At 40.0% G+C, this 13,077-nt stretch overlaps 1 protein-coding gene across 13 annotated transcripts in view; it reads right to left on the reverse strand.

Moving 5' to 3' along the window:
• Positions 1 to 13,077, reverse strand: part of il11a (interleukin 11a) — a 103,758-nt gene that overhangs the window by 1,714 nt on the left and 88,967 nt on the right. For all 13 annotated transcript variants that reach the window (XM_061915361.1, XM_061915365.1, XM_061915364.1 and 10 more), the window contains 2 exons: positions 736 to 831; positions 484 to 645 (listed from right to left, as the gene is read on the reverse strand). In XM_061915361.1, coding sequence (XP_061771345.1) covers positions 484 to 645; positions 736 to 831 — 258 coding nt within the window. The remainder of the gene's footprint in view (positions 1 to 483; positions 646 to 735; positions 832 to 13,077) is intronic.

The raw sequence follows: 13,077 nt of genomic DNA on the forward strand, positions 1-13,077 counted from the left end.
TTTGTTTTTTTAATCTCATTAAAATCCTTGGGTCCCACTCATAAAAGTGTTGAAAATAGATCATACATTTTTAAAAATACTTTTAACACTTAAATCTTTTGATCCTTTTTTTCCTTATTGTTTAAAATTCCCACAAAATTTTCGTGGTACCCAAAAAAAGGTTCACACTCCAAAAACTGTCAAAAAATAGATTTAATGAAAATGTTTAAATTTTTTTTTTTTTTAATTCCAATTCTTTAATCTCGCGATTAAATTCAGGTAAATCTGTTGATGGATTTCTTTATTTTATTTTAATACAAAAAAAAATTTAAACTCTGTTTTTTTAAGGCAAAAATGAACAGGTTTTTGTTTTAGTTTTTTAAATCTCATTAAAATCCTTGGGGATCCAAAAGGGCCCCACTCATATAAGTGTTAAAAATGGATCATACAATTTTTTTCTTATTTAAAAACAAAAATCCCCAAAACATTTTCTTAATTGGGTACCTGATGGTGCAGCAGGTTGATCAGCGACTTCATCTCCTTGATCACCTCCACCAGCTTGGGCAGTGCAGGGTGGTGGTGCTTCTTGGAGACCCTGTTGAGCCACTCGAAGTGGTGCTCGTACAGCTTCAGGTCGGCGTGGAGCTGGGAGAGCGTGGGCCTCAACTGTGGGGGTGAAGGGGAGGGAGCACAAGAACTCGGTGAGACGGTGCTGTTGCCTGGAACCAAGGCCACTCCCCCCGGACGCGGTGTTACCTGGAGATTGTGGAGGTCGTGCGCTGACCTGTTGCTCATTTCCGGCAGCGACCGGAACCTGTGAGGTTCGGCGTCAGAGTCGAACGCGTGCGCCCTCTGAAAGGGGAAAGACAAGGTCAGGCGGGGTTTCCTGCGCTCACAGACGGTAACGCAAGACACTGGAGGTGATGAGGGTGAAGAGACCGGGCTACGGAGCTGGTGTTGAGCGCCGGGACAGACAAGCTTTACAGTGTCTTGGCTGAATGAGCAGGTATCGGAGACCTCGGTTTCCTTAGATCCTTGCTGGTTCATGCAGACTGGACACTGGCCAAGAGTTAGTGGGCGTCAGGCTCTTTTGGTTGCTTTGTTTGGTCTGCTCCTGTCTCTGGCCATGCTCCCCCCAGCCCAGCAGACGATGGCGTGGAACACCGCAGAGGCCACCACAGTGTATATGATTTTTTAAATTATTTTAATCCATCCATCTTCTTCCGCTTATCTGAGTTTGGGTCGCGGGGGCAGTAGCCTAAGCAGAGAAGCCCAGACTTCCCTCACCCCAGCCACTTCATCCAGCTCCTCCCAGGGGATCCCGAGGTGTTCCCAGACCAGCCGGTAGACATAGTCTTCCAAACAGGTCCTGGGTCTTCCCAGTGGCCTCCGACCGGTCGGACATGCCCTAAACACCTCCCTAGGGAGGCGTTTGGGTTCAATCCTGACCAGATGCCCGAACAACCTCATCTGGCTCCTCTCCATGTGGAGGAGCAGTGGCTTTACTTTAAGCTCCTCTCGGACGGCGTAGCTTCTCACCCTATCTCTAAGGGAGAGCCCCGACACCCGGCGGGGGAAACTCATTTCGGCCGCTTGTACCCGTGATCTTGTCCTTTCGGTCATAACCCAAAGCTCATGACCATAGGTGAAGATGGGAACGTAGATCGACCGGTAAATTCAGAGCTTTGCCTTCCAGCGTCTGCATTACTGAAGATGCCGCACCGATCTGCCTGTCGATCTCATGATCCACTCTTCCATCACTCGTAAACAAAACTCCCAGGTATTTGAACTCCTCTACTTGGGGCAGGGTCTCCTCCCCAACCTGAAGATGGCACTCCATCCTTTTTCGGGCAGGAACCATGGACTCGGATTTGGAGGTGCTGATTCCCATCCCAGTCGCTTCACACGAGTTATTTAAACTATTATTTTATTTTTTCCAATTTATTTATTTATACGTAGCGGAATGTATAAATGTCTGCTTGCATCAGCTCTGCTCTTTTAATGTCTTTAATGTCCTTTGTTTTCTTTGATGTTTCCCTCTTACACACATGTGTAAGTTATGTGTGTTATGGCTTTGAGTTTTTTCCCCCTTGACCTCAGTTTGGACCCCCTCTCCAGGGTCCCTGGCTTAAACTGGTGCCAGAAGTTGGCAGACCCGTTTCTGTCTCCCTGTAATGTTTGTCTGCTCTTGTATGGGATTGTGCTGAAAATCTTGATTCCGCCCTTGGGGATTAATAAAGTATGTCTGATTCCGATTCTGGTTCTGATTCTCACTCCGGGGCCATGCGGTCCGTTGGGGGGTCAGCGCGAGTTCACTCTCCCATCCCAGCCTGAAAGCCGCGGGATGTTTTTGCGCAGGCAACGACGTGCCGGAGAGCCCGGCCGAAGGGAAACTCCAGGCTATAAAAAGAAAGTCAATGACGCAACGCTGCCCGCCGCCGCTCGTCATCCATGTCTGGACGACGGGGGCTGCAGTTCCCGCCCGCGGCCGCCGGAGGGAGCTCTGCACGGGCCTCCTTGTGGGCAGAGATATGGGCAGAGATATGCGCTAATGACAGTAAATAAATGGAGACCGGCTCCATGCGTCACTTCCGTGCAGCAGACTGGAACATAACAACATTAATATGATTACTGAAACATCTTGTTTCCTTGTTTAGGCTCCGCACCTTTTGTCCATCTCTACAACACACACACACGCACGCACGCACGCACGCACGCACGCACGCTCGCACGCACGCACGCACACACACACACACACACACACACACACACACACACACACACACACACACACACACTTAGTGGTTATCATTTGGAATGGGGACCAAGTGTTTGTTCGTGACTTGTGGGGACCACCCTTTCTACAGGTTGTGGCGGCATAAAAAAAATTAGGTAAAATGGCCACTGCCCAGTTAGCTCATACACGTCTTTATATCTCTGGATCGATACACACACGCACGCACGCACGCACGCACGCACGCACGTATGCACGCACGCACGCACACACGCACGCACGCACACACACACACACACACACACACACACACACACACACACACACACACACACACACACACACACACACACACACACACACACACACACACACACAAACACACACACACACACACACACACACACACACACACACACACACACACACACACACACATACACACACAAACACATCGTGGTTATCATTTGGATTGGGGACCAAGTGTTTGTTCGTGACTTGTGAGGACCACCCTTTCTACAGGTTGTGGCGGCATGAAAGAAATTAGGTAAAATGGCCACTGCCCAGTTAGCTCATATACGTCTTTATATCTCCAGGTGCATATCTTTGGAGGTGGGAGGAAGCTGGAGTACCCAGAGGGAACCCACGCAGTCACGGGAAGAACATGCAAACTCCACACAGAAAGATCCCGAGCCCGGGATTGAACCCAGGACTGCTCAGGACCTTCGTATTGTGAGGCACATGCACTAACCCCTGTCCTACCGTGCATTTAACCTATTTCACTTCAGTCAGATTACCCCAGGGAAGCTGTGGCAGCAAATGTAGCTTACCACCATCAGGTGTGAATGAATGATGGGTTCCCACTTCTCTGTGAGCGCTTTGAGTATTTGATAACAGAAAAGCGCGATATAAAATCTAATCCATTATTAATTATTATTATTAGAGAAAAGCGCTATATAAATGTAATTCACTTTACTTCACTACTAAAACTTTTTAAATGATTAACACCATTTAAAAAGGTTTCCCTTTAGGGGACCTGTTTTTGGTCCCCATACCGTCAGAAGTCCCCTAAATGTGTAAACAGAGTGATGTCCCCATTAAGTCAGTATTGCCAGAACACACACATTATTACTAAAGAAAAGCGCTATATAAATATAATTCACTACACTTCACTACTATTAAATCTTATATTACTGTTCAACCGTTTTAAATGATTAACACCATTTAAAAAGGTTTCCCTTTAGGGGACCTGTTTTTTTGGTTCCCATACGGTCAGAAGTCCCCTAAAGGTGTAAACAGAGCGATGTCCCCATTAAGTCAGCATTGCCAGAACACACACATTATTATTAGAGAAAAGAGCCATATAAATATAATTCACTTCACTTCACTTCACCTCACTACTATTAAATTATATAATACTGTGCAACCTTTTTAAATGATTAACACCATTTAAAAAGGTTTTCCCTTTAGGGGACTTGTTTTTGGTCCCCATACCGTCAGAAATCCCCTAAAGGTGTACACAGAGCAATGTCCCCATTAAGTCAGCATTGCCAGAACATACACATTATTATTAGAGAAAAGCGCTATATAAATATAATTCACTTCACTTCACTTCACTACTATCAAATTATATAATACTGTTCAACCTTTTTAAATGATTAACACCATTTAAAAAGGTTCCCCCTTTAGGGGACTTGTTTTTGGTCCCCATACCGTCAGAAAACCCCTAAAGGTGTAAACAGAGCGATGTCCCTATTAAGTCAGCATTGCCAGAACACACACACATTAGTAGAGAAAAGCGCTATATAAATATAATTCACTTCACTACTATTAAATCCTATATTACTGTTGAACCTTTTTAAATGATTAACACCATTTAAAAAGGTTTTTCTTTAGGGGACCTGTTTTTGGTCCCCATACTGTCAGAAGTCCCCTAAAGGTGTAAACAGAGCGATGTCCCATTAAGTCAGCATTGCCAGAACACACACATTATTATTAGAGAAAAGCGCTGTATAAATATAATTCACTTCACTTCACTACTATTATGTTATATATTACTGTTCAACCTTTTTAAATGATTAACACCATTTTAAAAGGTTTCTCTTTAGAAGACCTGTTTTAGGTCCCCATACCGTCAGAAGTGCCCTAAAGGTGTAAACACAGTTATGTCCCCATTAAGTCAGCATTGCCAGAACACACACATTATTATTAGAGAAAAACGCTATATATATATATATATATATATATATATATATATATATATATATATATATATATATAATTCACTTCACTTCACTACTATTATGTTATATATTACAGTTCAACCTTTTTAAATGATTAACACCATTTAAAAAGGTTTCTCTTTAGGAGACCTGTTTTAGGTCCTCATACCGTCAGAAGTCCCCTAAAGGTGTAAACACAGTTATGTCCCCATTAAGTCAGCATTGCCAGAACACACACACTGCCTGATCTCTTCATCTCCTGCATTTTTTTTTTTTTAGCTCCGTCTTCTCTGCGTCTTTTTAATTCTCTCCCGGTATCCTCCCTTTTTGTCTCTCTCCACGCTGCGGCTCATGACCTCACCCGGCAAAACTTAGCCTCTTTCTTCCTGAATGCAAATGCAAGAATGTGATAAATCTTTTCTTGATTATTATCAAGTCCCTTTGCTGTGGCGACCGGGGAGTAAAACACCAAAACACCACACCTACACAACCGTGACTATTTAGAGAAACCTCAACACACATCGGACCACAAAAATGCACACACACACTGACACAAACGTATCTTTGCCAGTCCTACGGAAACGCTTGGCCGCGTTTCACATGTTTTTTGTCACATAAACTTACATAAACGTAAATGTACACACTCCCTCTTTTTTAAAAGCATCACTTTCATTGCTCCTCCAGCCGGGACTTTCCACGAATTCCTATTCTATTTATCTTTCCGAACGATGTCCTCTTTTTAGCAAAATTCCACACAATAAGGAAAAAAGAAAAAAAAATACATCTTCCGTGCTACTGAACAGTGTCTAATAGTGTCCTCGGTGTGTGTGTGTGTGTGTGTGTGTGTGTGTGTGTGTTTTCTCACACACACGCCCCGCAGTAAATTTTAATGGAAGACATGCTAGTTTATATGTAGCCTCAAATTTTACAATAGAGCGATTGAAGGTCAACCAACACCTCGCTATTCTTACAATAACAGAAGATGCTACAATACAGTCCCGTCCCTGAAATCTGTCTGAAAATGTTTTTTTGTTACAATTAACTTTCGGATGCTGCCGTTGTTGTTGTTTTTTGTTGTTTTTTTTCCTTAAATTTTATAAAAAAATTGTTATACTATTTTCAAACCTTTTTTGTTGAAATTAGACACATATCTGATTAAAAAATATACATACATATATGTGTGTATATATGTATATTTTTATACAAACATATATATATATATATATATATATATATATATATACTTTTACATATAATATATATGTATATATATATAAAACCGTATATATAAATCCGGTTTCAGGGCAAATCACTCCACGGAGACAGCCTTTGCAAAAATGACTAATGATCTATTGCTAACGATGGATTCTGATGCATCATCTATGTTGCTGCTCCTCGATCTTAGCGCTGCTTTCGATACCGTCGATCATAATATTTTATTAGAACGTATCAAAACACGAATTGGTATGTCAGACTTAGCCCTGTCTTGGTTTAACCCTGGGTATTATCTTCGACCCAACACTCTCCTTTGAGGCACACATTAAAAGCGTTACTAAAACGGCCTTCTTTCATCTCCGTAATATCGCAAAAATTCGCTCCATTCTGTCCACTAAAGACGCTGAGATCATTATCCATGCGTTTGTTACGTCTCGCCTCGACTACTGTAACGTATTATTTTCGGGTCTCCCCATGTCTAGCATTAAAAGATTACAGTTGGTACAAAATGCGGCTGCTAGACTTTTGACAAGAACAAGAAAGTTTGATCACATTACGCCTGTACTGGCTCACCTGCACTGGCTTCCTGTGCACTTAAGATGTGACTTTAAGGTTTTACTACTTACGTAAAAAATACTACACGGTCTAGCTCCATCCTATCTTGCCGATTGTATTGTACCATATGTCCCGGCAAGAAATCTGCGTTCAAAGGACTCCGGCTTATTAGTGATTCCCAAAGCCCAAAAAAAGTCTGCGGGCTATAGAGCTTTTTCATTTCGGGCTCCAGTACTCTGGAATGCCCTCCCGGTAAAAGTTTGAGATGCCACCACAGTAGAAGCATTTAAGTCTCACCTTAAAACTCATTTGTATACTCTAGCCTTTAAATAGACTCCCCTTTTAGACCAGTTGATCTGCTGTTTCTTTCCTTTTCCTCCTATGTCCCACTTTCCCTTGTGGAGGATGTCCGGTTCGATCCGGTCCGCCTCCGCTTGGGATGGTTTCCTGATGGCTCCGCTGTGAACGGGACTCTCGCTGCTGTGTTGGATCCGCTTTGGACTGGACTCTGGCAACCGTGTTGGATCCATTATGGATTGAACTTTCACAGTATCATGTTAGACCCGCTCGACATCCATTGCTTTCCTCCTCTCCAAGGTTCTCATAGTCATCATTGTCACAGACGTCCCACTGAGTCATTATTGTCGCCGATGTCCCACTGGGTGTGAGTTTTCCTTGCCCTTATGTGGGATGTCGTAGTGGTTTGTGCAGCCCTTTGAGACACTAGTGATTTAGGGCTATATAAGTAAACATTGATTGATTGATGATTGATACATATATATTTTCATATTTTTATTTTCTTATTTTTTCTTTCGTTGTTTTAATATTTTTTTAATATTTTTTTTATTTTTAGAGGTTTGATATTGCATATATATATATATGTATATATATATGATTTTTTTTATTTTTTTGTTTTTACCATTTTTGTATTTGTATTTTATTTTATTTTTAGGTTTTTGATATTGAATAGAAAAACACACACACACGCACACACACACACACACACACACACACACACACACACACACACACACACACACACACACACACACGTGTAAATGTTAAATAAAAAGAAAATATAATGATTCGCAAATCATTTTTCAACTTATATTCAATTGAATAGACTGCAAAGACAAAATATTTAACGTTCACACTGGAAAATGTTATTTTTTGCAAATATTAGCTAATTTGGAATTCCATGCCTGCAAAATGTTTTCAAAAAAGCTGGCCCCAGTGGCAAAAAAGACTGAAAGTTGAGAAACGCTCATCAAACACTTATTTGGAACATCCCACATGTGAACAGGCTAATTGGGAACAGGTGGGTGCCATGATTGGGTATAAAAGCAGCTTCCGTGAAATGCTCAGTCATTCACAAACAAGGACGGGTCTGTCAGAGTTTGTTGATGACGAACCCCAAGATGCAGAGAAGGAGGCAGGCATTGCTTAAGAAAACATAATTTAATTTGACACTAAGACAAAAACGAACAAAAGGGTACAAACTTGGCTAAGAACAAAAACACTTACTGTGACACGACGGAACTATGGCATGAACAGAGTGAATAGAAGTAGACAAAGCTAAAAGCGACAAGATAGGTAGTGGTGACATCGACACAACACCACACGACACGACAATAATCCAGCCCCCAAATATATATATACATATATATATATATATGTATATATATATATATATATATATATATATATATATATATATATATATATATATGTATATATATATATATATATATATATATATATATATATATATATATATATATATATATATATATATATATTTATATATCCATCCATTTTCTACCGCTTATTCACTTTCGGGGTCGCGGGGGGCGCTGGCGCCTATCTCAGCTACAATCGGGCGGAAGGCGGGGTACACCCTGGACAAGTCGCCACCATATATATATTTCATTTTTTAGAGGTTTTGGTGTCAGAGGTAATTAAAAAATGTGTCCAATATCAGCAAAAAAAACCCAACAACACAAAAAACCCAAAACACAAAAAAAAACTTGTGCTTATTCGTGCTTACATGTAAAATGTGTGCTATCATGGCCGATAAATGACATACGGTCAATCTATAGGAGGGCTAATTTGTGGCGCCCCCTATGGGCGGTGTTAAGAGTTCTATGGAAGACACGCTAGCTTACATGTGCCCTCAAATTTTACAATATGGCAACCAACTCCTCGTCATTCTTAAAGCACCAGTGGATTTTCATTTCATAAAATTTTTTTTTTTGTACTACAAAACCCAAAAGCAGTGAAGTTGTCACGTTGTGTAAATGGTAAATAAAAACAGAATACAATGATTTGTAAATCATTTTCAACTTCTTTTCAATTGAATAGACTGCAAAGACAAGATATTTCATGTTCACTCTGAGAAAATTTGTTATTTTGTTATTGTCATTAAACAACAACAACCATTATTTTACAGTAAAAAAAAATAAAATAAAGAATTTTAACGCTAAAAAAAAAAAACACAACAGCTAAGCACACAATAGCACACGAGCTAGGCATACATAATGCATGTTGCAGAACATAAACACCTATTAAACCATTTTAGTCACATATTACTGACACACACTCTACAAAGAATCCAAGGCTGAGGGGTAATAGAAAGTATCCAGTCACAAACGTGTCCACATCATGCAACTTACTGCGTCATGGGTTATTGCGGCCACTAAGTGTCGACGAAAAATACAAATCAGCAATTCGCTTCGACCTAAACACAGCATATGTCCATTTCGGTGGGTTAACTTTTATGAATCTCTGAAAAAAAAATAATAGTACCTCATTTCTCAGACTATAGAACACAACATTTTAGAGGAAACGGCACTGAACTGTAAACAGCAGATATATACGTTTTGAAATGAGGTATTTACACATAAATAAGTTACAAATGTTTATTTACGTAACTTAATTGTTTTTAAACGGTGTCTGTAACAGGGCAGTAAAACGGCCGATCAACTAAAACAGAAGTCATCGCCAGCAAGTCAGCAAAACAGACTCAATAACCCAACGGTGGCGTTTGGGTGGAATGACAAAAACTGGAACGATACAAAAAGAACGCCACTGTAATGCAATAATACGGACACACTCCTAGGCATGGTAGCATCTTCACTAATGCTAACGATGCTAGCTTGATTACGTTACGATGGCGTGTACAAATATGCATGGAAATGCTCTGACAGACATCACACTTAAGTAAGTAAGGATAGTTTTAGTTATATTGTTAAACTTGATTGATTGATGGCAACTTTTATTAGTAGATTGCACAGTACAGTACGTAATCCGTACAGTTGACCACTAAATTGTAACACCCGAATAAGTTTTTACACTTGTTTAAGTCGGGGTCCACGTTAATCAATTCATGGTAATTCATGGTAACTCATTCTGATTCTGATTCTGACTACTAACGTTGCTTGGAACTTGTACTTCCGGTTGACAGCTCAGTCCAAACAGAAGGGTCATAACACAAACAATAAAACAACTTTCAGTGTGTTTGCTTTTTAAAAAAAAAAAAAAAACAACAAAAAAAACAATTTGCATTATGGCCGTCAGCAGAGAACAAAAATCAATAAATTAGCCGCACCGTTTATAAGTTGCAGGGGTCAAAGCGTATGAAGAAAATAGTCACAGTGCATGTTTCAACCCATTTCCACCATTTTTGCGTGCAACGTTCAGGTGTAGAAACACACACACACACACACACACACACACACACACACACACACACACACACACACACACACACACACACACACACGCACACACACACACACACACACACACACACACACACACACACACACACACGTGATATGAAGTCGTACACACAACATAGAGAGAGTACCGGTCTATTTTTAGCCTTATCTGCCAAACAAAACCATTTCGGGTTTTGCATGATGCAAAAATAGAAGCCAAATTAGTCATGTGCAACCAAAGATATCAAAGATATTATCCCCCCCCTCCTCCTTTCCCCCCCTTTTGTTTTCACTTGTTCTAGAACACCAGCTGCCGACAGGTCGCACATCTGATTAACCGAGTCAACAAAGACCACACTTTTAGGCAAAGACGTGTGTGAGAGTGTGTGTGTTCTTGTATTTCTTCTTTTCTTGAGACATTAACAAGGAAAAGCAGCTTCCATATGAGGAGGTGTGAACAAGTTAGGACATAAATCATGGTCCCGATACTGAAAACCATTGCTTCTAATAGAGAGCCAAATACTAAAGTCCGTGAACATTGCTCCAAAGTCAGGATTTTTTGTTGATTTAATGTGCATACAAAAGTAAACACTGACATTGGCAAAGGTAGCAATATGTGATAAAACAAGACGGAAGCTAAAGACGGACTTCCCTATTCATCCCTGAAAAAACCCGGCCAGATGAACGGCTGATTTTACGACTTCTGGTGCTGACGTAAGACAAGCCATATGTGACCATAGGATGAACAAATACACTATGGTACGGTCTTGAGACATAAAGAAGGAAAAATAGCTTCCATATGAGGACCGGTGAACAAGTTAGTACCGAAATCGTGGTCTCAATACTAAAAACCATTGCATCTAATAGAGAGCCAAACACTAGAGTCCGTGAACATTGCTCCAAAGTCAGGATTTTTTGTTGATTTAATGTGCATACAAAAGTAAACACTGACATGGGCAAAGGTAGCAATATGTGATAAAACACGATGGAAGCTAAAGACGGACTTCCCTATCCATCCCTGAAAAAACCCGGCCAGATGAACTGCTGATTTTACGACTTCCGGTGCAGATGAACGGCTGATTTTACGACTTCCGGTGCGGACGTAAGACAAGCCATATGTGACCATAGGATGAACAAATACACTACGCTACTAAGACTATAGTGGCCATTAACAGCTAGCTTCTACAGCTGGGTTGCCCAAAGTGCGGCCCCTGACTCCTTTGTCATCGCCCTTAAGCACATTACAAAAAAACAAAAATAGAGATCTCATTTGCACCCCTGATGGTGTCAAAAAGGAGGGATTTTTCAAATCGACTGTGTGTCGCTTTTAAAAGTGTTCCCCCTCGGGTCAACATATGAAATAACAAGTGTGTGTAAGAAATTAAAATGCGTCCCCTTTGACCAAAATTAATAAAAAATAAATAAATACATATTTATATAGCGACACCATGTAATAACAAAGTTAAAAATGAGGATTAAAAAGTAATAATAATAATAATAATAATAATAATAGTAATAATAATAATAATAATAATAATAATAATAATAATAATAATAATAAAAGCAGTCTTTTTCTCACAATGTGTCAACTTTTCTCTTGTAAAATTGGGAACGATTTCTCATATTCTTCATGTTTCTGTAATATTGCAATATTTTCTCGTCCAATTATCACTTTTTTAATGTAAAATTATGACTTTTAAATGCAAAATGGTGACATTCGTCATATAAATTTCAGACTTTTTGTCAGGAGTATTTGTTGTTGAACCCCAAGATGCAGAGATGGAGGCAGGCATTGGATATGAAGACATTATTTAATATAATTAATAAAACAAGAACAAACAAAAAGCACGCACGTGGGCGGAATAACAAACTAAGAGAGCTAGCACTGGGAGCTAGAAAAACAAAAAGGAACTTTAGCACTGAAGCTAGTGGACAACAAACAGAAAAACTGGAAATAGCTAATGCTAACAGAAACAGCTTACCGCTAAGATGACCAGGACAAAATGTAGCACGACAGGTAGTAGCTGTAACAAAACAACATGACACGATAACAACGACAATACAAGTCCGAATGACAATACTATACATTGATCCAGCAACTGACACAAGACGAAGCAGGTACAAATAGGAGCAGGCTGATTGGCAACAGGTGTGGCCAGGTGCCAATCAGCCGCAGTTGAGGAGGAACACAACACTCAGGGAACAGGACAGGAAGCTGACAAAATAAGAGCACTAGACAGGAACTAAGGACAGGAAATACTAAACACACAGAGACAGACAAATGCAGAGGAAAAAAACTAAAACATAGACAAACTGTCAGGGGAAAGCCTGACACTTTTATGACAATATTGCCCATTTTGTGGTTGTTTTTGTAAAACAGGGACATTTTGGGAGAAAAATTATGACTTTTGTCATACTTCCGCCGAGCAAAATTCTGATTATTATTAGAATATTACCAACATTTTAAAGTTATTCTTATAAATTTGTGACTTTTGTCGAGTAAAATTCCGACTCTTTTCATAAAGTTGCCAACATTTTAAGCTTTTTCTTGTAAAATTGGGAACAATTTCTCATATTCTTTCTGTTTTTGTAATATTGCAATATTTTCTCGTCAAATTATCACTTTTTTAATGTAAAATTATGACTTTTTAAT

The sequence above is a fragment of the Nerophis ophidion genome, linkage group LG11 (genome assembly GCF_033978795.1).
Source record: "Nerophis ophidion isolate RoL-2023_Sa linkage group LG11, RoL_Noph_v1.0, whole genome shotgun sequence".
NCBI classification, from domain to species: domain Eukaryota; kingdom Metazoa; phylum Chordata; class Actinopteri; order Syngnathiformes; family Syngnathidae; genus Nerophis; species Nerophis ophidion.